Source organism: Geotrypetes seraphini, chromosome 18, assembly GCF_902459505.1.
Source record: "Geotrypetes seraphini chromosome 18, aGeoSer1.1, whole genome shotgun sequence".
Classification (NCBI taxonomy): domain Eukaryota; kingdom Metazoa; phylum Chordata; class Amphibia; order Gymnophiona; family Dermophiidae; genus Geotrypetes; species Geotrypetes seraphini.
Window position 1 is genome coordinate 30,003,749 of NC_047101.1, and position 25,405 is coordinate 30,029,153.

General features: G+C 44.3%; 1 protein-coding gene across 3 annotated transcripts in view; it reads left to right on the plus strand.

Annotated features, from left to right (window-relative positions):
* FGF18 (fibroblast growth factor 18) overlaps positions 1-11,180 on the plus strand; it is a 113,992-nt gene extending 102,812 nt beyond the window's left edge. For all 3 annotated transcript variants that reach the window (XM_033926906.1, XM_033926905.1, XM_033926907.1), the window contains exon 5: positions 10,265-11,180. In XM_033926906.1, coding sequence (XP_033782797.1) covers positions 10,265-10,531 — 267 coding nt within the window. In that variant the 3' untranslated portion in view covers positions 10,532-11,180. The remainder of the gene's footprint in view (positions 1-10,264) is intronic.
* The last annotated feature ends 14,225 nt before the right edge of the window (positions 11,181-25,405 follow it).

Consider the following 25,405-nt stretch of genomic DNA (forward strand, 5'->3'; position numbering starts at 1 on the left):
ATCTCCATAGAGAACCACTGTGGCTTGTTGTTCCTACTTCGTTTGCTTACTGATTTAACATAGCGGTTTGTTGCTTCCTGTATGGTGGTTTTCAAAGTTGACCACATTTCTTCCACGCTGTCGGTATCTGCTTGGGTTTGTAGCGCCTGGTGAACGAAGTCTCCCATGTCCTGGAAATTTGTGTCCTTGAACTTGAGAACCTTGGTCAATGTGGTAGATTTCGTGAAACCTTTCCTGAGATTGAACCAAATCATATTGTGGTCACTGGAGGCCAAAGTTTCACCCACTGAGACCTCTGTGATACTTTCTCCGTTGGTAAGTACCAGGTCCAAAATTGCCTGATCCCTTGTTGGCTCAATTACCAGTTGCCTGAGTCCTGCTCCATTCAAAGAGTTTAATAGCTTCCTGCTGCTGCCGGAAGCAGAGGAAAGCGTGACCCAATCCACATCGGGCATGTTGAAGTCACCTACCAATACTGTGTCCCCCCGCAAGGTGATATTCTCTATATCTCCGATTAATTCCAAATCTAGGTCTTCTTGATGTTTTGGGGGTCTGTATACCACGCCAAGATATAGGCATTTGTCCTTCCCTCTGGCCAAATTTACCCAAAGGGATTCCCCAGTGTACTGTACATCTGTGATTCTGGTGACCTTAATGTCATCTTTAGTATATAATGCTACCCCACCTCCCATTTTGCCCTCCCTGTCCCGACGAAGCAAGTTGTAACCTGGTATGACCATGTCCCACGCGTGGGAGTCTGTGAGCCAGGTCTCAGATATCGCCACCACATCCAGGTCGGCATTCCTCATTTCTGTCTCCAAATCTAGGATCTTGTTTCCCAGACTGTGGGCGTTGACGTACATAGCCCTCCATGTTGTGTGCTTGTTGTATCTCAGTGGGGACAATCCCTCTATATCAACTAGACCACCATTAGTATTTTTCGCTTGTCTCTTACACTCCCTAGACCCAGAGCTACAGCTTGTACCTATCCCGGACTCCCCATAACTGCAGTGCGCTCCTATCAGAGACTTGGTAATGTGTGTACCCTGTGGGGGTATTCCCGTTTGGGCTACTTGAGCTCCTTTAGTGCAATTTGCAGCGTGTGCACTCTCGCTGGTCCCAGAATTACAGTGTGTACTCCCTCTAATGTAATGTAATAATTGTTTATTTGTTAGTCCACTGAAGAAGGCATTCCAGATAGCCAAAACTCAGATCTTAGCCGGGACTTTAAACATACTAGGACTTTTTCTTGAGAATACATGCACCCATTGGTTGTTTTATGACATCTTGCTTGCCTTTTCTTCTGTTTGTTTGACACATATTGAGGCAAGTCTTCTTCCCCTTTTCTGTCAGGTAAAAAGAGCTGAATATTGGGCAATTTGTCTCTTAAGCGGCGCCCAAAATGAAGGTTCGAAGCCGGTATTCTGTAGCCGAAAAAGTTGACGTCTAATGTGTTATAGAATAGTAGCGTAAATTGGCTATTAGCCCCTCCCCCAATAGTCAAAGCTATTTAACCAGCCTGAAATTGCCGCTGACCAATTAAATAACATTCAACTGACTCCCCACAAATATTCATCATAAAATAACTAGTTATCTCCACTGAATAGTCACGGTTAGAGGCAAAAGGTTAACAAGCTATATCGCGCTGTAACTGGCAGTAATAATAATAATAACTATTCTTTTATACCACCATCACCAGCAGTTCTAGACGGTTTACAATTATATAAAAGATGCCTCAGTTACAGCCTTAAAAGATCACCTAAATTTAGGCTAAGTTTAGTGGACAAATTAGACCACCTTAATAGCAATCCTGTTTTTGCCCGTTATAACTTAACTGTTCAGTGCTGCAGATTGACTTCACCAGTTAAGTTATAGCAGTGACCCCCCCCCCCCCTGGAAACAGCCCGGCATTGAATATATGAGCTCATCGCCAACCACGGGACGTAGGCAGGCTGCCTCCCGTGCTCTGAATATCGGGTCCTAGCTAACTAAAGTTAGGTGCCATCACTTAGGCCTGATCTATGGCAGATGTAAACGTGAGCACCTAAACACAGCACTTAGACACCTAATTGACAATATAGCAAATGCTTAAATAAATCGGAATACCCATGAACGGGGGGGAAGGAGGGGGGGCGCGTTGCCTCTTTCACATGAACGCCAGGAACTTAGTCAAAGTTCCACTTCAGCACCTACCTGCTATTTTTCTTCTGCTTTGGCACTTATGGTTTAAGGTTTATTTGACTGTGGGGCTCATTTTCAAATGAGAAAAATGTCTTTAAAAATGTCATAAAGTGCCATTTGGACGTTTTTCTTGGTAAAATGTCCAAATCACTATTTTCAAAACCCATAATTTAGACGTCTTTCTAGGCTGGTCTTCTTCTGTTCATCTAAATTCCAAGGGGGCATGTTATTTATTTATTTATTCAATTTTTTAGCCCATCCTCCCATAAGAGCCCAGAACGGGTTACAATGAATATATTGGTGCATTAAAATTATAAGTAAGATAGGTACTTAGAAATTCTCTTACTGTCCCGAAGGCTCACAATCTAACTAAAGTACCAGGAAAAATGACAATTAGAAGAGTAATAAAGAAAGAAAATAGAGATAAAGGAGAAAAATAAGAAAATAAACATACTAATAAGATTACAATGATCTAAAGGAATTTGAAAGGTTAAAAAGAGGGGAGATAGGAATAGATGCAGAGGGAGAACCGTTGAAGCAATAGAATTCTGGGGAAATTTAAATGAAATTTGAATGATAAAATAAAACAAAATAAGTGGTAAAACAATAAGTGAGATTAAAAAATATATCATAAACTAAAAAGAAGTGAAAATAAAATCAAAACAGTCAAAACTGAAGTCCAGCTTGAACGGGCCCCCGAGCCAACCGTTGGTCCGATGGCCGGACTGCAGCCCTCCTCCATCGGCTCTCCCCTGCTGGAATGGGGGAGGAGCAAAGACAGTGTCAGGTGCCCCGTTGGAACGGACCCCCGAGCCGACCGTTGGTCCGATGGCCATGTTGAAAGACATGTTTTGGGCAGATTAAGGACTTGGACATTTTACAACGATGATTGAACATTTAACAAAATGTCCAGGGCACAAATTAAAGATCAATAAGATGCCCAGACTGACCAGATGACCATTGGAGGGATGAAAGCATAGCCTACCCACACTCTCCCAGTGGTCACTGATCTTCTCTCACTCCCAAAGATGTGAATGAAACAATACATATTTGTCTCTATGACAGCTGCAGATATTATGTCCAGGGGACTCTAGAGAAGGGGACCCAGGCCCACATCCCACCCTAACTAGTACACATGTGGGGGATAGTGTGAGCTCATCAAAACCCACCAAAAACCCTCTGTACCTACATATAGGTAATACCTGCAGCCATAAGGGCTATTGGGGTGTTAGACAGATGGGTCCAGTAGGTTTTGGGAATGTTTTGGAGGGCATAGCATACAATGTAAGGGGGTTATAGTGAGATGTGTACCTGGCACCCCTTATGTGAAATTCACAACAGTACCTCATAGGGTGCCCCACAGCTCTGCTGGCATATCAGTGCTCCCCCATCCATGTCCAAATGGTTTGGTTTTAGATATTTCTGTGATAAAAATGTCTAGATAGGTCATTTTCTTAAAACCCCCCCCCCAAAAAAAAAAAAAACCCCACCAGCTAGACAACGTGCGGTTTCAAAAATGGTCATTTTCTGCACCCGATCTTTGGATGTTCTTCTCAAAATGTACAAAGTTGGACTTAGACGTCCTATTGAAAATGGCCTTCTATATACAGTATACTGCTTGGTAAGTAGAAAAACGATTTACAAAACAGTTAAAAATGAACGGCGTGAAAGGAAAGAGAAAATAAAGATAAAACATAAAGTACTCGTTTGGGCAAGATCCGCGTTAAGGGAATTAGCACACACTAAATTCTAAAGCCCATTATATACCTATGAGCTTTTAGGGACAGATTCTCTAACCTGCACCTATGTTGGTGGCAGCCTAAAAAGTGACCGCCGGTTGTGTGTCAATCACAGAATCAAACCTAAATTCAGCCAAGATAGGCAGCTGAAATATAGGGACGGAAAACCCTGGCCTACATTTTAGCTGCCTATTTATGCTGCCTCAGAATGCTAAAGTCAGGCTGCAGCAGCCATAAACTGATTGTGGCAGGGGAAGTTATCACTGATCAGCTGAAGCCATGGTGGTTTGGGCATATCGGTGTTTGGGGGTGTCAGAGTGGGGGTTCAGGGGTATTGGCAGCTGGGATGGGTCGTGGGTTCAGGGGGGGCCTGCAGAGAGGAGAGAGTGGGCATCCTCCTGCCGCAGGACTTCGAAGGGGGTTCCAGCAGGAGGAAATGGGCATCCCTCCTGCCGATATCGGGGGGTCCACAGCCATGGCTGCTCAGCTGATTGTGGCAGGGGTATTCCCCCTGATCAGCTGAGCTGGTAGGACTCCCTGAAGCCGCGGCTTTGGAGGAGCACTGCTGGCTCAGCTGATCGGTGATAACTTCCATTGCTGCGATCGGTTTATGGCTGCTGCAGCCTGACTTTAAGGTCCCGTGGTGGCTACTGGCACTTACTGATGCCTAAGTTTAGGCGTTGGTTATACAATTTCCCTGTAAGTGTTTAATGCATTCTGCTTGATGAATTCCCCCCTAAGTGTAGCACAGGATTTGTCTGTGTCTCACAAAATGACTAGTGCTGTGTCGCTTAATTACCGTTAACTTCCGTTTGAGCACCAAAAGTTCCATGCCTGAGGGAGGAATTCATCAAGTAGCATTAGGGAAATATTAGAAGATGACTCCTATATTCTGACGCTTTACCAGGGCAACAGGTGAAGAAGAAAACGAAAAACAACTTGTTTAACAAACATTTTCTTTTCTTTCTTTTTTTTTTAACTCTTTATTAATTTTCCATTCAAAAAACAAACATTTTAGACTCACACTATCTTCTCTGTTTTCTTCCCAGTTTGTTTAGCTGGCTAAAATGGTTGCAATCTGCATTGAATATAAGTATACAGAAAAGCCTTGGATTGCAAATAACGTGCAAGACAAGCAAAACATTTTATTAAATTTTAACTTGATATACAAGTAAGGTCTTGCAATATAAGTACATATAGTATACACACATCACAACTGAGCCGATGGTTCTTCTCTCTCTGACGCTGCGGGAGTGTCGTTACTGTTCTAAACAAGCAAAGTCTTGCAATACGAGTACATACAGTATTTTGTATTAAAGGTTTTGGGTTGTGGAGTTTCCATTATTTCTTATGGGGAAAATTGCTTTGATATACGAGTGTTTTGGATTACAAGCATGTTTTCGGAACAAATTATGCTCGCAAACTAAGATTTTACTGTATTTTGTATTTTATTGAAATGGGGGTTCTTCCTCCCCCTCCCAAGCCAGGTAGGCAACTTAGTATAGAGTCTCCCATCAAAATCCAGAGGGTTGACAGGTAAAGCCCCTAAATGCAAACTGATAGGCCCTCAAATATTTCCAGACCCTAGATTCAAATTCCTAGTAAATGTACTAATCTCAAAATAGGGCTGTATACAGCAGTAACAATGGCTTACCAGATCCTGAATTTCAGGATAGCCTTTTCTAAACGAGCCCCTGGTAAACCTTTTAGCTTTCACTTCTGGTAGCTGAAAGTTACTGGAATGAAATCCTGTTCCTGGCACAAGATACAGGTCAGGTGTTAAAGTGTTGGCAGGCTAGAGTAGTCAGCTGATGGGGAGAAAGTGGAGGTCTGGTTTCCACTACACACCTGCCCCCCATCAGGAGATATGATTGGCTGAGCCTTGACACATAATCCCTTCCTTTTCTGCCCTGGCATGAGAGATGCTTACCAGGATACCACAGAGCATCCAAGCATGTCTTGGTGGTATCCTTAAATTGACACAATTGTTTTTAGAAAGCAAGATACGGCCAACTAGACTTAAAAGAATTTTGGAATAATACCATGTTCAGATGGTGTAAGGAGAACAGGAGATTTGGGTCTGAAAATGTCAGAGGGTGAGTGAGTGAGAAGTGGGATCATGAGAAGGGAGGGGGGGGAGGCTGGGAGTGTGAGCATATGAGCAAGTACTGTAGTCTGTTGATTCCCAGTCTGCATTAAAAATACCAGAGCAATGTATACAAGCTTCTCTGAATTGAGTTAAGCTTTGATTTTATTAAAAGCAACCTCACATAAATGGAAACTGTAAATCTAATTAGATTGCCCATATGCCCAATGGCACCACAGTGCCTGCTTCAAGGGCAGTTTTTCATAATTGTAGACAGTAATTCCACCAAAGGTGTCCACCCTACCTTTGACCACAAAAGAAGATCCAGAATAGCTGCACACCTCTCTGAAGACCTCTTTAAGCAACATCTGGGGTTTGCAACCTTAGAGATAATATAGGTGGTCACCTTAGGTGGAATTATTGCCTACAGGATAAAGAACTGTTCCTGATGCAGCTACCATACTGCCATACTGTATGGACAAACTAATTAGGTTTACAAGTTCCAATTTTATCTGTGGTTACTTTTAATAAAATTGAGGCCTAACTCAATTGGAACTATCCTGAGTAGATTACTGTACTCTGTTTTATTTGCATTCTGGATGTCCATGAAGTTTGCTCAAATCTTTCATGTGTATTGTAAATTTGATTGAATGCTTATCAAAATACTAAGGGGCTCATAATTGAAAGAGAAAAATGTCCAAAAACCGGTCTAAGTCGGCACTTGGATGAACATTTCCCAAGTACGTCCAAGTGCTGATAATAAAAATGGGTTTTGGACGTATTTCTAAACGACCTAGGCCTTCATAGTGCCGCTGAACGACCAAAGCTAAACGGGGCATTTCGGGAGGAGTGTCAAGGGTGGGAGTTGGGTGGGACGTGGGCCGGCTTGGACTAGTCGTACAGCATGTATAACTGAAAGTTATACAGCCCAGGATCGACGGAACTTGGAAGTTGTGACTTAGACCATCTAAAACATGGTCTAAGTCACAAAAACCCACCTAAAGTCACCAGATAAGCACTGCAAACACATAAAACAGACCCCCACACACTACCCCAGTGATCACCGACACCCCCCCCATAAAAATATTAATCACACCTTTAAAATTCAGCCTCCAGACCATTATCACTTGGCCGCCTGGCATAGGAAAGCCTGGTTGTCCAGCACAGAGGTGGCTTAAGCCGTCTTGGGGGTGGGTTAGGGACTCATGCAGAGGAGGACCCATGCCCATAAGCCCCTGTAATCACTGCATTTATACTTAAACATGTGCACCCCCCTATACACCCCCAAAACCCTTTTGTACTGGCTTTTAAGTGGCTCCTGCAGCCATAAGGGCTATTGGGGTAGTAGATAAGTGGGTCTAGGGGATTCTGGAGGTGGTTTGGGGGGGCTCACCATGACCTATAAGGGAGTTGTAGTGAGGAGAAGACATGGCACCCTTTTTGTGAACTTCACAGCAGTGCCATGTAAGGTACCCCACTATTTAGGTGACATGTCTGGGTGTTCAGTCCATCACTTTGCAGACCCCTCCCATGTCCAACAGCGCTTGTTCTAGGCATTGGACGGAAATGTGGTATAAAGATGGACGATTTAGCGGCTTAGATGATCAGATTGGCAGGACGTATAATTAGATGACTTTCGAAACAAAAAAAAATTTGGGGCGTATTTTTCGAAAATGTGTCCTAGGCTGTTTTTTACTTTGGACGACTTGCGACTTAGACACAAACGGACTTAGACGTCCCTTTCGATTATGCCCTTCTAAGTGTTTTACAACAATAAAATAAGGGTAAGAACAGAATTAAAAACAACAATAATAAACAGACAAAATTTACTCAGACAAACAAAACACAAAGTAAACGTACTAAGAACGAGGAGGAAAGGGGGGGAGAACGTATGTGGGAGAAAACAAAAGGACTAAGGGGATCAATGAGAAAAGAACAGTAGCCTGGTTAGCTGAAGGCATCAAGTAATAGGAAGCTGTTTAAAGCTCCTTTAAATTTGTCTCAATTTGGCTGTGCCCGAAGATGAGTAGGTAACACATTCCAGAGTGTGGGTGCCATAACTGAGAATATTGTTGTTCTAAGGGTATTTATTATTTTTAGAGAAGGAACCCAAAGCAGATGTTGTCCAGAGGATCTTCAGGATCTATTACCGTAGATTCATAAGGGTTAAGATTTTTGTCAAGGAAAGCCGGGTCTTTGGTTTTGAGGATTTTGAATATTAAAAGGACAGTCTTATAGGTTATCCTGTTTTGGACTGGAAGCCAGTGGGCTTTTTTTTAAAAGAGGGGTAACGTGTTTGTATTTTACAGAGTTTGTAATCACCTTGATGGCAATATTTTGTATTAACCGTAGGTCCCTAATGGCTTTCTGACAGATTCCCTGATATAAGGAATTACAATAATCTATTTTCGAGACGATAAGTGAATGAATTACAATATTAATTGATGATGGTTCCAGGATTTTCGCCACAGATCTGATCATTCTAAATCTGTAAAAGCAGCTTCTTACCACAGTACCTATTTATGAACGAAAGTTGAGTCGGTTGTCTATAATTACACCTAAGATTTTAACCATGTCGACAGATTTGATTGGAATGTTATTAATACATATTGGAGATGTAATTTGAATATTATCTTTCCACAGAAAAAAAGAGACTGTTGGTTTTAGGAATACTAAGAGATAACATATTTGGTTTTAACCAATCATTAATGCGGTCAAGTTTCAAATTTATAGCAGTTTTGCATTATATTTTAATACGTTATGGGATACATTTTATGTTTTGTTTGAATTTACAGTGCAGGTTGGATATGGGGATGTGAAAAAACCTGTGAAGATGGTGAATAGGGAGTAGCAATATGATGGGGATAGGGACTGGATTATATCCTCGTGCATACTTCTCATAGAAGCCTAGAATGCATAAATACTGAAATGTGAACAAGTCAGGATATTGTAGCCTTATCTGTGGAGTGCAAACTGTCAACGCAGCAATGGAATAGAGCTCAAAATTATCTTCGTCTTTATACCAAATGTAGGACTTTGCTGCTTAGTGAGTTCCTCCTGGACATGTCTCACATGGAATGTATTGTTGATATACCTTATGACTATCTCCAACATTATGAGGTTCCAGTTAATGTTGCTTCTCGGCCTGTTGGCCAAAATTAAGAACATGTGGTACAGTATATAGGAGTGCTGGGGGAGAAGTTGTCACTTTCCTGTTCTGCTTCATCCTTTCCTCTTTGAAACTGTCAGGGTTAAGGAAAAGTGAAAACTTCTGTCTTGCCTATAGGATTGCCAAGGGGTGACTTGCTCTATAATGACATTGCCAGTTCGGGGCTCTACAAAATCTTTGTCCTAGAGGCAGATCAGAAGAGAGTTTTCCAAGAGGCTTCAGAGGGAAGAGGTCATCCAGGGCCGGTCCTCGAGGGCCACAATCCAGTTGGGTTTTCAGGATTTCCCTAATGAATTTGCATGAGATCTATTTGCATGCACTGCTTCCATTGTATGCAAAAAGATCCCATGCAAATTCATTAGGGCAATCCTGAAAACCCGACGTGGTGAGGGCCGAGGTTGGACACCCTTGCTCTAGAGGCAGCTGAGGCTTTAGAACAGGCTTGTCTAACCTATGGTCTGAGGGCCAGAACCTAGCCCTTGGAAGCTTGGCAAGTCTTGTGTGCTTACAGTAGTATTCCTGCTTTCCTACAATCCCCGCTACAACTCCGCTCTCTAAGCATGAGCTGCACAGTGCTGGAAGGTCAGGTTGATTTTACAGTTTCAAGTCTCACAAGATTGAATTTCCAGCACCATGTGGCTCAAATTTGCAGCGAGACACAAGTTATGGTGAGGAAGCAGGAATCCCATTTTTCCTGCAGGGGAAGCCATGTGAGAGAAAAGAAAGCGAGTGAAGGATGAGGCGGTAACTGAGAGAGAACAAGGCTGGGTGGAAGATGGAGAAGGAATGATGCACTGTCATATTTTGCTAGTATTAGACAAAACGTAGCAAAATGCAACGGTGTATGTTTAGGCCCTACGATGCAAAAAGGTTGGACAAGCCTTCTCTAGAAGAACATTATGCTAGAGATGGGGTGGATCTCCAGACGAATGTTCTTTCAGAGCCGAGCCTCCTTTTAGAGCAAATGGAGGCTCTAAAACAGTATTTTCATAGAAGCAACTGAGCATTCACCTAGAGGAAGTTTACTGCTATTCTGGTTACTTTGGAACATCCTCTTTATTCTCTTTTTTTGCTTTTTGTCTTCTGCAGCCTGATGGCACCAGCAAAGAATGTGTCTTCATTGAGAAGGTGCTGGAAAACAACTATACAGCCTTAATGTCGGCAAAGTATTCAGGCTGGTATATTGGCTTCACCAAGAAAGGAAGGCCACGGAAAGGCCCAAAGACACGGGAAAACCAGCAGGATGTTCATTTTATGAAAAGGTCCCCAAAAGGTATAGTGGAGTTACAAAAACCTTTTAAGTACACCACAGTGACAAAAAGGACTAAACGACTACGACCCACTAACCCCAGTTAGAAAAGAGACACACACCAGACAATGTGCCGACACTGCACCAGAGGAATATTTTTACATTAAAAATAAGGAAAAAAAAAAATCTTTATTTTTGTACTTTGTGTTTTTAAAAATGACAAGAGAACACTGGGGGAGCTGTAGGAAATGTATTGTGACTTGAAACAAGACAATAAGACGTCGCCTGCTCTATTTAAATTGACTCTTGGCTTTAGGTGCTTAGATATAGCTCCTGGACTGAAGAACTGCTAGCAGATCCCCTAAGGAGGACAAACCAAAGAAAAGCTGAAGAGTTCTTTCGGAAGCCCAGCACAACTGACGCCATTAGCAGTGAGCTGTCCGCTGGCTGCTGTGGGCTGTGGCGCAGAAGACCAGGCATGTGGCGCGGACACGTCATTGGTGTTCCGTGGACTTTCCAGTGCATCAAACTGTTCCTCTTTTTCCTTTCTTGACATAAGGCGTCACAGCTTTGTGATCCCTGCAAAGCGCAAAGTTCTGGAAAATGCTGCTACTACATTCAAGAGACTGAATTGATGATCTAGTAGACCAATGATAAGGGAATATTGTAAAACCAGCTATATTATATATATTATATATATATAAAAGCTATTTATTTCACCTCTGTATATTGCAGTTCCATGAACCACGTATTAACTGCCTCAACAATTAAAAGAAATATAATTTAAAACCTATGTTCCCATTTAATCCTCTGTTTCAGCTTTGCCCATGAGGTGGGATGGCTCCCTTGACTCACTAGGTTCTAGGCCTTAATTGGGTTTTTATCATTTCTATTTTGCCCTTTGTACCTCTAATGCTATGCTTTTGTTTTTTCAGTTACAAATGTGTTATTGCCATACCTTCTTTCTATAGAAATTCTCCTTCAAGATGCGTCTTTCCCCTGTTCTGTTATCATGAGCAATGACACTGATTCTCAACCCTGTCGGGTTTTCAAGATATCCCTAATGAATATGCATGAGAGAGATTTGCATATAATGGAAGTTACAGGTATGCAAATCTCTCTCATGCATATTCATTAGGGATATCTTGAAAACCCTTCTGGATTGAGAAGCACTGAGCTATGAGTAATAGCTTGGTGCGTTTATAGGATTTTGATCATTTATCTCTTCAGGGGTGTTCATTCATTACAACTGTGTGGGATTATGGAAAGCAGTGATTTCCAAAACTGTCTTTGGAGAACCCCAGCCAGTCAAGTTTTCAGGATATCCACAATGAATATTCATGAGATCAATTTGCATACCATGGAGGAAGTGTTTGGGAATCACTGCTGTAAAGTATCCACTCTTTAACTGTCCAAACGGTATTTCAGTTTTATCATTTTCATATCAACTGGCAATTCTGTTGAAGATTTCCACGTCAGCTCTTTGAGAGTAATTCTGTAAGAAGGCATCTGTTCTATTAAGAAAAGTAGCCTCTTACCTTTCTGTACAGAATATTGGTGTAACACAGAAACATGAAGGCAGAGGAAGACTATCTGGTTGATATTGAAAATGATTGAACTGGCTGGAAATGGCTGACTGGTTAAATCGCTTGTTTGGGGCTATGTGTTCATTATCAACAGCACTTAACCAGTTATCGCAACTGAAAATTATCAGTTAGTGCCTAAGTGAAAACTGATTATTTTGAAGGTATTCTAGGGTGAGTTAGCACTTGGCCAGTTAAAGGCCAATATTTAGCATTTAACCAGGCAGGGTGACCACATAAAACACAGTCCTATATTGTCACAACCCTAGCCTTAAAGCTAAGCTTGTTCCAGGGAAATCTCCTCCTAACCCTAGCATTACACTGAAAAGGGCTAACCAATGTGACAGGGCAAACTCTAGTTCACAGCTAGGAGCAGAGTTTGAATTGAGACACCAAGTTCCTGAGCCCTGGGGAGGGCAGGAAAAAAGTGGGAATAGCCCATAGCAGCAGGAGGGGTGTCACCTAAAGGAACAGCCTAGGAAACAAGCTCGTAGGACAGGTAAAGCCCAGCTGCAGGGACTAATTAAGGCCCCAAGGAAAACTCAGTGCAAGGAGCAAGCTGCCCTCCCTCCTTACAGGTTAGGGCGTGGTCAGCTGCATGCTTTAGAGCAGGGGTGTCCAATGTCGGTCCTCGAGGGCCACAGTCCAGTCGGGTTTTCAGGATTTCCCCAATGAATATGCATTGAAAGCAGTGCATGCACATAGATCTCATGCATATTCATTGGGGAAATCCTGAAAACCCGACTGGACTGCGGCCCTCGAGGACCGACATTGAACACCCCTGCTTTAGAGGCTGCACTAAGGAAGACTAAGTCAGTCTATCCTGGCTCTGACCAGGAAGCAGGCTCTCAGGACCGGTCTCCTGAAGCTGCCCAAAGCCAGGACGTTGAAATGCCAGAGGCAGCTCCTGTCCCTGAACCCATGGAATTTCTGGAAACTGCCATGGAGCCACAGGAGGACTTGATGGATGAAAGTTAAGTGCAATAACTTTACTTTTTTCTGTGGTTGAAATTTTGAAGATTTTTGTTTTTGAATGCATGCAAGCACCAGTGCTGAGCTCACGGCTACAAGGGTGCCCGTTTTGTGGGACTTCAAAGCAAGTGTGATTTTGTTTGGCAATTTTTAAGTTTTTGCCTTTTTGCGGTTTGTGTGGGACTTGTATTGCTGATTTGAGTGAAGGCACAGTAGCGGGGAGAATCCACCAACCATCCTCGGGTTGGGATTGTGGGGCCAATTGTTGGCAAGCTGTTTAAAAGCTGATATAAGGTGGATTCAGCTACTCCCTTCCCCCCACCAGTGTGCTTAGCTGGTTGGGCAGGCCTGTTATAAACCAGGCCTCTGCAACCTTGCTCTCAAGCCTAGGAGCAACCTTTTGAAAGACTTTTGCAAACCTGGACAATTAGGATAGCTGTAGGTTGTTTTCTTTACCTGCTCAGATATTGGGACTGTTGGAGCTGAGCTATTAGGTACTGCTTGGGACTTACCTGTTTGTACCTGACGAGAAGGTGAGGGCTATATTTTTGAAAACCCTGGTTTATTTTGCATATTGCTTTGAACTGGAAAATTTACAATGGATGAAGTGTTTCAAGGCCAATAAAGTGAGACACTCTCTGAAAAAGAACTTTATTAATTCTGACCAATTGTTTTTTTTAATATTCTTAAGCCAGCAGGACCTTCAACTTATTTTGAAGGCACGGGTAGGTCGGCCGTGGCAGAGCGGTGAACGGGGCCTAAGTCTAAACCCGGCACCGGCCTTGCCACAATATATATAGCTTTCAAGCCTTAACCCTACTCCTCTGCCCTCTAACCCAGCCAGCTGATTAACTGTTCCCCATGACATCCTGTTTGTCTGTCTTGCCTGTTTAGATTGTAAGATCTTTCGAGCAGGGCCTGTTTTCTTATTCTTTGTGACTCTGTACAGTGCTGCGTGCGTCTGGTAGCGCTATAGAAATAATTCATAGTAGTAGTTGTCCTAGCTGTATGCAGCATCCTATCGCCAGATAAGTTCTGAATATTGACTTAAGCTGCCATGTGTTAGCTGGCTTAAAAATAACCGGATATTCACGCGTGGCCCAGTATTGAATATCTAGGAATAATGCCGACAGTGGTCAGCCAAACACTCACTTCCACCTGTTGGAATATTTATCCCATATGGCTCATCTACAATCCCTCCTCTTCCTTAGAGATTCTACGTACTTGTTCGAAGCTTTCTTGAATTCAGATACAGTTTTCATCTCCACCACTTCCATCAGGAAGCCATTTCAAAAACTTTCTAGTTACAAGTAGACTAGGAAGGTATCCATCTTGTTGTACATTGCCTTGAGTGAACCCCATCAAAAAGGTGGTAAATGAATCCTAATAGATAAATAACAAATGCATCATAGTATTCTACTCATATAAGAAATACTCCACCCAAACCCTGCCCATCTACCTGCAAAGACTGTGCTACTGAGTATCCGATTCACAGATTTGAATCAATTTATCGATTCATTTTGGTGAATTGATTCACCGATTCACTTCAATGAATCAATTCAAATTGATTCATTTTCTCCTAAAATCAGACTCACCAATTCAACGAACACCCCCCTCTCCCCCCCCCCCATACCTTCAGGACCTCCTAATGCAGCAGCAATGGTGAATGGCTAGCAGATGCAGGGTCTAAACAGGCTGCTCGTGGTCTTCCCTCTGCCGTGTCACTGGTGACATCACTGATGATGCGGCAGAAGGAAGTCTTGGCGAGGCAAACCACGTTCAGCCTGTTCAGAGCTTGCATCTGATAGCCATCCACCGTAGCTGCTGCATTAGGAGACCTGCCGGTATGTCAGATCTCAGGGGAGGGGTGTCGGTCAAGAAGTGCTGCACAGGGAGATGGGAGGGATGGAAAGCTGCCACATGGGGATAGGAAGGATGAAAAACTGCTGCACATGGGGGGAGAGAGGAAGAATTGTTGGACATGGGGTGGAGGAAAGGAAGGGAGTATAACAAAGAGGTAGAAAGGGGTGAGAAGGAGAAATCCTGCATATGGTGGAGGGGAGGGAGAAATGTTTGGCATAGGGTAGAGGGCAGGGAGGGTGCATGGGGAGAGAGAGAAAAATATTTCACATGATAATGGAGGGGAGGGAGAGAGAGAGATGCTGCATGGAGAAGAATAGAGAGGTTTGACCCACAGTACAAGGCAGAGAGAGAGAGAGAGAGAGAGATGGTAGAAAGAAATGTTGGCTATGGCAATGGAAGGGAAGGTACAGAGACGAAAGATGGATGGTGAGCACAGAGAAAGAAGAAAACGTCAAATGGGCAGTAGACCTTGGCAAGCGAGTTAACAGAAGACAAACAGAAACCAGAGCATGGGACCAACATGATTTGAATAATAAAGTGAGCAGACAACAAAAGAGAGAAAAAATAATTTTATTTTCTATTTTGTGATTACAATATGTCAGATTTGAAATGTGTATCCTGCCAGATACTGGTGTTAATAGAGAGAGGAAAAGTCTTTTTTATTTACACTACAGCACTGGCGTGGGGTTGGAGAGGGCAAAGGGGGGTAGGGTGGGTGAAGAGGCTACAAAATAAACCTGCCAGGATGTTTGAAAAAAACATCCAGCTGGGCAGGAAAAGTGAATTGAATTGAATCAAAATTTTTTTCCCTGAATCAAGCAGCACTACTACTGTTTTTTAGCGCTCTAGAAATGATAAATAGTAGTAGTATGTAAGAATAAATCTACACCAGTGGTTCCCAACCCTGTTCTGGAGGACCACCAGACCAGTTGGGTTTTCAGGATAGCCCTAATGAATATGCATGAGAGAGATCTGCGTAGGTGCCAGACATGCAAATCTGCTCCATGCATATTCATTAGGGTTATCCTGAAAACCCAACTGGCCTGATGGTCCTCCAGGACAGGGTTGGGAACCACTGATCTACACAACATGAACAATTAGAGAGAGATTCCAAACGTATACGTACACCAAAAAGCCTTGATTGGAATGATTTCACACCAAAAATTAGCTTTAGTTCCAAAAGGATTCTGGGATCAAGGCCCAGATTGGTGGATGGCTGTAAGAAACTTCCCTTGGGCAGTGTGAAGTCCATCATTGTAAAGCAGGAATAATCTGGCCCCACAAAGCGTTGCCTCAGATCAGGAGTGGGCAATTCCAGTCCTCAAGAGCCGGAGCCAGGTCAGGTTTTCAGGATATCCATGCATGCACTGCCTCCTTGAGATGCAAATCTATCTCATGCATATTCATTGTGGATATCCGGAAAACCTGACCTGGCTCCGGCTCTCGAGGACCGGAATTGCCTACCCCTGCCTCAAATCAAACCATCCTTTCAAAGTCAGTAGCCATGACATAATGGAACAGCTGAGGAAGGTCTTTGTGAGGCATAACATAACTTTAAATAAACACCTATAGGGGCTTCTGGGAGACTGGCAAGATGTGGGGTGTGTGGCATAGTGGTTAAAGCTACAGCCTCAGTATCCTGAGATTGTGGGTTCAAACCCCATGCTGCTCCCTGTGTCCCTGGTCAAGTCACTTACTCCTCCACTGCCCAAGGTACATTTGATAGAGTGTGAGCCCACTGGGACTGACAGGGAAAAATGCTTCAAGCTATTCTGAGCTCCCTGGGGAGAACGGTATAGAAAAATGTTGGTTATCTTCTTTATAGAATTACCTCAGAGTGTGGCAGCACTGGTGGCTAAGAAGCAAATAGAATATTAGGAATAATCGGGAAAGGAATGGAAAACAAAGATGAGAATGTTATTACACAGAAACATGACAGCAGATAAAGGCCAAATGGCCCATCTAGTCTGCCCATCCCCAGTAACTTTCTCCGAAAGATCCCACGTGCCTATCCCAGGCCCTCTTGAATTCAGACACAGTCTCTGTCTCCACCACCTCTTCTGGGAGAATGTTCCATGCATCTACCACCCTTTCTGTAAAAAAGTATTTCCTCAGATTACTCCAGAGCCAATCGCCTCTTAACTTCATCCTATGCCCTCTCATTGCAGAGTTTCCTTTCAAATGAGAGACTCAACTCATGCATATTTATATTATGTAGGTATTTAAACATCTCTATCATATCTCCCCTCTCCCGCCTTTCCTCCAAAGTATACAGATTGAGATCTTTAAGTCTGTCCCCATACGCCTTATGACGAAGACCACACACCATTTTAGTAGCCTTCCTCTGGACCGACTCCATCCTTTTTATATCTTTTTGAAGATGTGGCCTCCAGAATTGTACACAATATTCTAAATGAGGTCTCACCAGAGTCTTATACAGAGGCATCAATACCTCCTTTTTCCTACTGGCCATACCTCTCCCTATGCAACCTAGCATCCTTCTAGCTTTCGCCGTCACCTATTCAACCTGTTTGGCCACCTTAAGATCACCACATACCATCCCAGCCAAGTCCCGTTCTTCCGTCATGCACATAAGTTCTTCATCCGCTAAACTGTACCATTCCCTCTGGTTTTTGCAACCCAAATGCATGACCTTGCATTTCTTAGCATTAAATTTGAGCTGCCAAATTTCAGACCATTCTTCAAGCTTCACCAGGTCTTTCTTCATGTATTAAAGTAGTGCATCGCAAACTGTGTGCCTCCTGAGATTTAAGGTGTTCTGCGGCACACTGGAGAGGAGAGGCACCAGCACTGACTGCCTAAAGGACATGCCTCTTGTGATGAGAGGCACGTCCTGTAGGCCAGAGGTTCTCAACACACAGTCCCTGGGGGGAGCTGTATGTTGTCACAACCCTAGCATTAAAACTAAGCTTGTTCCAGGGAAGTCTCCTCTTAACCCTAGCATTACTCTAAAGAGGGCTAACCAATGTGACCGGGCAAACTCTAATTCCCAGCTAGGATCAGAGTTCCAGTTGAAACACCAAGTCACTGAGCCCTGGGGAGGGGAGGAGGAATATGAGAATAGCCTAGAGCAGCAGGAGGTGTATCGCATAAAGGAACAGCCTAGGAAACAAGCTCCTAGGGCAGGTAAAGCACAGCTGCAGGGACTAATTAAGGCCGCAAGGAAAACCCAGTGCAGACAGCAAGCTGGCCTACCCCCTTTCAGGTTAGGGCGTGGTCAGTTGCACGCTTTAGAGGCTGCACTGAGGAAGTCTAGGACAGTCTATCCTGGCTCTGACCAGGAAGGAGCTTCCGAGGACCGGGCTTCTGACTCAGCCCTAGGACAGGACGTTGAAATGCCAGAGGCAGCTCCTGTCCCTGAAGCCAGCCAAACCTCCAGCCCTGAACCCATGAAGTTCCTGGATTCTGTCATGGAACTTGAAGACACATTGATGGAGGAAAGTTAAGTGCAATATCTTTACTTTTGCTTTTGTGTTTTAAACTATGGTGATTTTTGGCTGTGAATTGCTACAGGCAACACAGTGAAGCTAAGTGAGCTGTGCTGAGCTCATAGCCACGAGGGTGCCTGTTTTTGTGCTTGGACTTTAAAGCAAGGTGTATTTTGTTTGGCAAGTTTTTGTTCCTCCTTTTTGCAGAGTGTTTGGGACTTATTGTATGTTGATTGTGGAAAGGAACAGTAGCAGGGAGAATCCACCAACCATCCTTGGGTTGGGTTTGTGGGGCCAATTTTTGGCAAGCTGTCTAAAAGCTAATTTCAGGTGGATTCAGCTACTCCCTTCCCCCACCAGAGTGCCTAGCTGGTTGGGGCAGGCCTGTTACAAGCCAGGCCTCTGCAGCATTGCCCTCAAGTATTGGAGCAACCCTGCAAAAGACTCTTATAAATCTGGACAGTTGTTGTAGCTTTATTTTGACCCTGCTCAGACCCTGGAAGTGATAGGGCTGAGCTACCAAGGATTATTTGGGACACTCACCTGTTTGTACCTGCTAAGAAGGTGTGGGCTATACTTTAAAAGCCCAGATTTTTGTTTGTTTCCCTTGAGTTGAAAGTCTAATTGCTAACAACGTGTTCACAGCCAATAAAGTGAGACATAAATTGTTAAAAGAACTTTATTGATCCTGACCAATTGTTTTTGTTTCTTAATATAAGCCAGCAGGACCTCCAACTTCTTCTGGAGGCGCGTAGAAGTCGGTCGTGGCTGAGCGGTGAATAGGGGCCTAAGCTTGAGCCCGTCACCGGCAACGCCACAATGTCTCCCAACGTCCTGCTGCCATCGTGTATCTCTCGGGACTCCTACCTTCCTTGTTTTCTCTCCCCACCCCTGGACCAGCTGCAGCAGCTCACTTCCCCACACAGCTACCACTAGCATTTGTTTAGTTGCGGTTTCACACATGTGCAGAGGAGGCAGGAGAAGTCTGAACAGCTGAGAGGCAGGGGAAGCCCCAAAGCAGCCTCCTGACACTCAGCTGTTTGGGGGCAGGAAGACTTTTTTTTAATGGCACAAATGTTGTGCATACATGCACAATACCTGTCCCCATTTAAAAAAAAGTCCTGCTGGCCCCCTAAGACAACAGCTGCCCCAGCCCATGATGGCCCCCCAAAAAGAGAGAAGCAGGAGGGATGCCCACCTGGGTGACCCCCCCTCCTGATGCTGTGACTTTCCCCTGCCCTTCCCCACCTCTGACCCCTGTACTTATAAAAAATTGGCTGGATGCCCACGTTGTAGTGTATCTGGTCCCCCCTAACACCTCCCACTCCCCCCAACACAAAGGCCCCCCTTTCTGACCCCTCCCACCACCCCATAAAAGCCCTCAAAAGAAGGCCCTAGTGGTCTGAGAGGAGTCAGGTCAGACCTCCTCCAGCTCAAGGACATCCTCAACCCCTCTGTACCTTGTTGTAGGCATTATTGTAGAAATCGGACAAGAGGGATGCACGTTCCCTCCTACTGGATGGCTCCACCTCTGCAAATGGTGGACCTTCGCCTTCCTGATGCATCCTGGGATGCACTGGGAGGGGCCTAAGGCAGTAGTAGCAGGAGCTGGGCACACTGTCCTCATCTCCCATCAGAGGAAACAAAAAAACAAGGTGACACGGGCTGTTTTGTTGTTATGATAATTGTAAAGCTTAATTGTAAGCCGGCAGTTAGCTTGATTGTAAATCGCTCTTAAACCTTTTATACTGGGCGGTATATAACGTAAATAAATCAAATCAGACCCAATTACACAGCTCTTTCCACAACTACTGCAAGCGGCCACTAGAGGTCATGGCAGCCACAAAGAGCAGGAATAAGGGGGCCCTCACTGGACCACCAGTGACAGACTACTGGAATGGGACCGGGAAGGGGGGGAAGGAAGGAAGGAAGAGAGTTGTTTCAGAGGGCTGCAGAAGGGCTTTCTAATGTTGAGCAGGTGCCAGCCTATATTCAAAGCTGGCACCCACATAGCTAAGCGAGCAAATTAAGGACAGCTCTGGGAACGCATTTTTTAGGATCCAGTATGTCAGCATTCACAATACATGAACAGGAGAGTGTGGAGCTTCCTGATTTGGCTTTTTTAGCTTTACATTAAGTTTGAGACTTACACAAATTAGTAGGCACAATGGAAGTTCTGATTATAATGGCCATTAAAAGCAGCCACTTAAAACTTCAGCAGATATAATTAATTGCTGGTGGCATATTGCTAGTATGAGAGCTACCTTATAAATTTATATCAACATTTGTTGAATGATTCACAAAGCTTACACAGCAGGATTTTTAGTGTGGAGTATACCTGTATCAATATATGGTCTTTGTCTTCTAGTATTCTGGCCAGATGTATGAAGCATTTTTGCCACAGACAGAAAATGGGAAACACCCTTCAGTACATCTAGCTTATGTCTATGGGGAGAATGCATCATACACATGATGGTAAATTTTCAGTGGTTTTAGCCAGCAGTCTTTGGGAATTAGTTGGCTGGACCTAACTTTTAGAAAATGTACTTACTGTTGGCAGGTACTTTGAAAGGCCAGTTATGAAATAAAATAGAGGTTTGTGCTTTGAGATGGTTAACCTCTAATTTCTTATTATGTCCTTCCCTCATTTATTGAATTACCTGTAAACCGTGTCGAGCTCTGTCTTTATGGAGATGATGCGGTAGGCAAACTTAAGGTTTAGTTGGCAATAAATTATCTGATTATCTACAATACAAGTATGTGGAAAATGCCATTCATTTTCCTACATAGAGCAGAAGTGATCCCAGCAGCGAATTAGGGTGTGCTTTGGTCTTACATGGAGGGGGATTTTTGATAGGACGTCTAAGTCTGAGTTTGGACATTTTGGGAAAGATGTCCAGAAATCCAGTAGAGAAAATTCTCAAACATGACCTATGTAGACGTTGTCAGGGAAATTCTATAACCAGCACCTAAACTTTGGTGTCCATAGGTGCCCTGCCAATGCCTAAGTTAATTGAAAAATGTCATCAGAAATGGCAACCAATGGCATACCGATGCCTAAGTTAAAGACGGCTGGCATTGTGGCTAGGTAGCTGCTTTAGGCCGCGGAACACCAAAGTAGGTATGGCCAATGCCAGAAATGGTGTTAGGTGGGCTAAAGCAGCTACCTAGCCATGATTCATGGCAAGAGGCTCAGGAAACCCTGGTCTACATTTCAGCCACCTATCTATGCCTCCGCGGGATCCTAAAGTCAGGCCACAGGTGGCATAAGCTGATTGTGACAGGGGAAGTTATCCACAATCAGCTGAGCCGGCAATGTTCCCCGAAGCTGTGGTTTCAGTGAGTCCTGCCGGCTCAGCTGATCGGGGAGGAGGGGGAATACCCCTGCCACAATCAGCTGAGCTGCTGCAACAGGGGACAGACACCCTGACATTGGCAGAAGGGATGCCTTCTGCTGGAACTCCCGAACCCCCCTGATTGGCCCAGGCACCTAAGGCCTCTCCCATAGGAGGGTCTTTGGGCACCTGGGTCAAACTGAATTTAAGGCCTCCTTTCCAGTGCATTCTGGGATGCACTGGGTAGGGGGCAGCTTGTAATTTGGATAAGCAATTATCAATCACTGCTGAAAAATTCTTCGTAGGCTCCTATACTGCCTCATCCTGGAGTGTAAACATAGGCGGCATACCAGACCCCGTCGTCATCTTGCTTCTCTCAGATTAGCCGTGGGGGTCTTCAGTGGCATTTCTTCAAAATCAACATGAAGGTAATCACTGCTGGATCACTGAGTACTATAGGCCCTCAGGAGTCAGACTGATGGGATTCTAAAGTATTGTATGGAGAATGTGGCCTATGATACTAAAATTTAACGAGGGCAGGGAGCCTTTGCTTAGCTCTGTATCATCACAAGACTCCCCCGATTACTGCTTTGGGTGAAGCCAGTTTATAAATCCCAATAAATAAATAACCAGACACTGGTCAATATTCAGACCAGCGTTTTTTTGCTGTCCTAAGGTTATCTGTTTACTTAGCTGGTTACTAGTAGGGGGGCGAGGGGGGCGGTGGGGGTGCCGGCACACCTCCTCCTCTCCGGCCCCTGCCTCTTCCCATTCCTTCCCTCCGCACGTGTGCCTCCTTCCCTTCCCCCATAGCTCTGGTTGAAGTTGTTGCTCATGGCGGTCATCAAAGTGCTCTTCATGACCCTGTCGGCTCTCCCGCTGATGTCACTTCCGGGTGCCGCACCTAGGAAGTGATGTCAGAGGGAGAGCCGACGGTGTTTGACTGAGGGAAGGGAAGGAGATTAAGTGGGATCAAGGAAGGAGCGGGGGAGGGGGCACTTCTCATCCTCCCGACGCCCCTGCTGGACGGCATTCTGAATATCCCTGCTACTACGACTATTATTTATCATTTCTATAGCGCTGAAAAGTGTACACAGCGCTGTAACTGGTTAAGGACCAGCTCTACCCTAACTCTACTCAAGGACCATCCTTTTTGTTTACCGGACAGTGGAAGGGCAGTATTTTCCAGTTAAATGCTGCAGAGTAATAGCAGATAGACAGGCCTTAGCAATTTAACTAGGCAGAAAGCTCTCCCTGCCTGGTTAAATCACTTTGAATATCGATGCCAAGCTTCCTGAGCGGTCTCTGGCAATCTGCAAAAACAACTTCAAACTTCTCTCAAGCGGTACTGGAGCCTCTTTCTGGACTTTTCCTAGTACTCCAGAGTTGGGCTTTTCAGCTACTTCTCCTGAGCCACACCCAACCTCAGTTATATACTTGTTAAAGTGGACGAAGTTTTAAGGACGGCCAAGTAAAGCGACCAGGTTACCAATTCCAGAAAGGAGAGTTTTTGACCAGCTCTGGATTTCTGTCAATCTCATCCTGGTGCATGATGGGACCTGCAGCACTGATTTCAATGGATAGACTCATGGACTGCAAATGCTACACTGCTTTTTAAAACCAGGACTGGCCAAAAAGTCTCCCTTCTGGAATGGGTTTCCTGGTCACTAGTACATAAGAACATAAGAAGTTGCCTCCTCTGAGGCAGACCAGAGGTCCATCTCGCCCAGTGGTCCGCTCCCGTGGCGGCCCATCAGGCCCAATTGCCTGATCAGTGGTCCCGACTATTCCTATAAATTGCCTCTCACTCCTATCCCTATAACTTTCCTCTACTCCTATCTGTACCCCTCAGTCCCTTTGTCCTCTAGGAACCTATCCAAACCTTCTTTGAAGCCCTGCAACGTGCTTCGGCCTATCACAGCCTCCGGAAGCGCGTTCCATGTATCCACCACTCTCTGGGTGAAAAAGAACTTCCTAGCGTTTGTTCTAAACCTGTCCCCTTTCAACTTCTCCGAGTGCCCCCTTGTACTTGTACTAGTCTAGGACCAAGGATCACTGCTTCAGAGGCGCCTACATTAGCTTTATAAAATAAGCAGAAAACTGTGATGTAGGTGCCTTTTTATAATGTCACCTCCTTTTTTCATCAAATGGCCACATTTATACCCATAAAAGGGGAATCGCTTCAAGTGGGATTAGAATGGCAAAATTATATATTCAGTTGTGAAATTCAGCTACTGAACATATAAGCTATACAGCCAAGTGCCGACAGGTAAAATAGCCGGTGTTGGAGGTAATTCTATATCTGGCACCCATAAAACCCTACTTAGTGCTTTTCTTTAAACTATGCCTAAAGTTAGGCACAGTTTGTAGAAAAACACTTATTTCTGGGACCTGCAACTAAAGTTAAGCGTGACCATGTACACCAACCAAAACAGAGTTTAAATCCCCACACAGATTGAGCGCATTCTATAACAGCGCACATAAGTTTTCCAAAACACTGATGTCCTGCCCACCGTCACATCCCCTTTTCGGTTCCACACAGTAGAATTTGTGTGCAACTCTTTAGAGAATCCATCTAAAAAGACGTGGGTGTAAATTCCAATTGGTGTCTATTAGTGGCCAATTCAGTGCTGATACAGTCAATAATCAATAAAGTCGCATGCCCAAATTTGCATACGCAACTCAAAGAGCTCTGTATAGAATCCAGGGGATAGTATTTAACTGTATGAGTGAAGGCCTGCGCTCCCCCTTAATGGCACCTCATTTATTTAAAATACTTACAACCTACACAATCCAATTGTTCTTGTCAGCTTCCATATAAAATCATCCATAATAAAATCTTGGCCAATAAAAATCAAACCCAACATAGATGTTAGCGGTTCTTCAGCTGCCACTCATTCCACAGAAACAGAATCAGCGTAAATCTCGCATTCCTGCCCACGGAGGGCAGAGCCACATGGTGTGATCCAGAGCCTATAAAAACTCAGGAAGGCCTTGAGTAGAAACTTCTCCCACCAGAGTCACTGAGGATAGACTGAGAAGGGAGAAGCGAAGTCCTACTGTCTATGTAAACTGCAACTATAGTCAGGTGGGCCAAGTATCACCAACCTCCACGAGAACATTACAGCTTGCTTAACGAGACTCCACTCCTGGTCCCTCTCAGTACAGATGAAACTGAACGAATCTAAAACAAAACTACTCTGGCTCGGCCCAAAATTAGAACACCTGCCCACCCTCTTCTCACTGCCCTCTGGCGACACTCTGCAGCTTGAGTTCTCAAACAAGGTCCTAGGCATCATTATCGATTCTTCCCTCTCCTTCAATGACCACCTCAACTCCTTGGCAAAATCATGCTTTTTTAGTCTCCACATGCTGAGGAAAGTAAGGTCCTACTTCCGCCAACAACATTTTGCTGTCCTTGTCCAATCTATCATCCTCTCCAAACTAGACTACTGTAATGCCATGTATTTAAGTCTAACAAAAACAAGTCTTCAAAGACTCCAAGCTAATACAGAACACTGCGGCCAAGTTGATCTTCGCAAAACGCAAATCTGATCATGTCTCCCCACTTCTGGCCAAACTTCACTGGCTCCCAGTGATTTCCAGAGTTCATTTCAAATGCACCTGCCTGGCTTTTAAGATCATTCATGGCATCCTCCCCCCCCCTAATCCCACTATCTTATAACTCCTTGAGTCCTGACTCCACCAGACCCACACAAAAACATAAACTATCCTTCCCCTCTCTACATGGTATTCTCTATGCGGGTAAACTGGGAAAA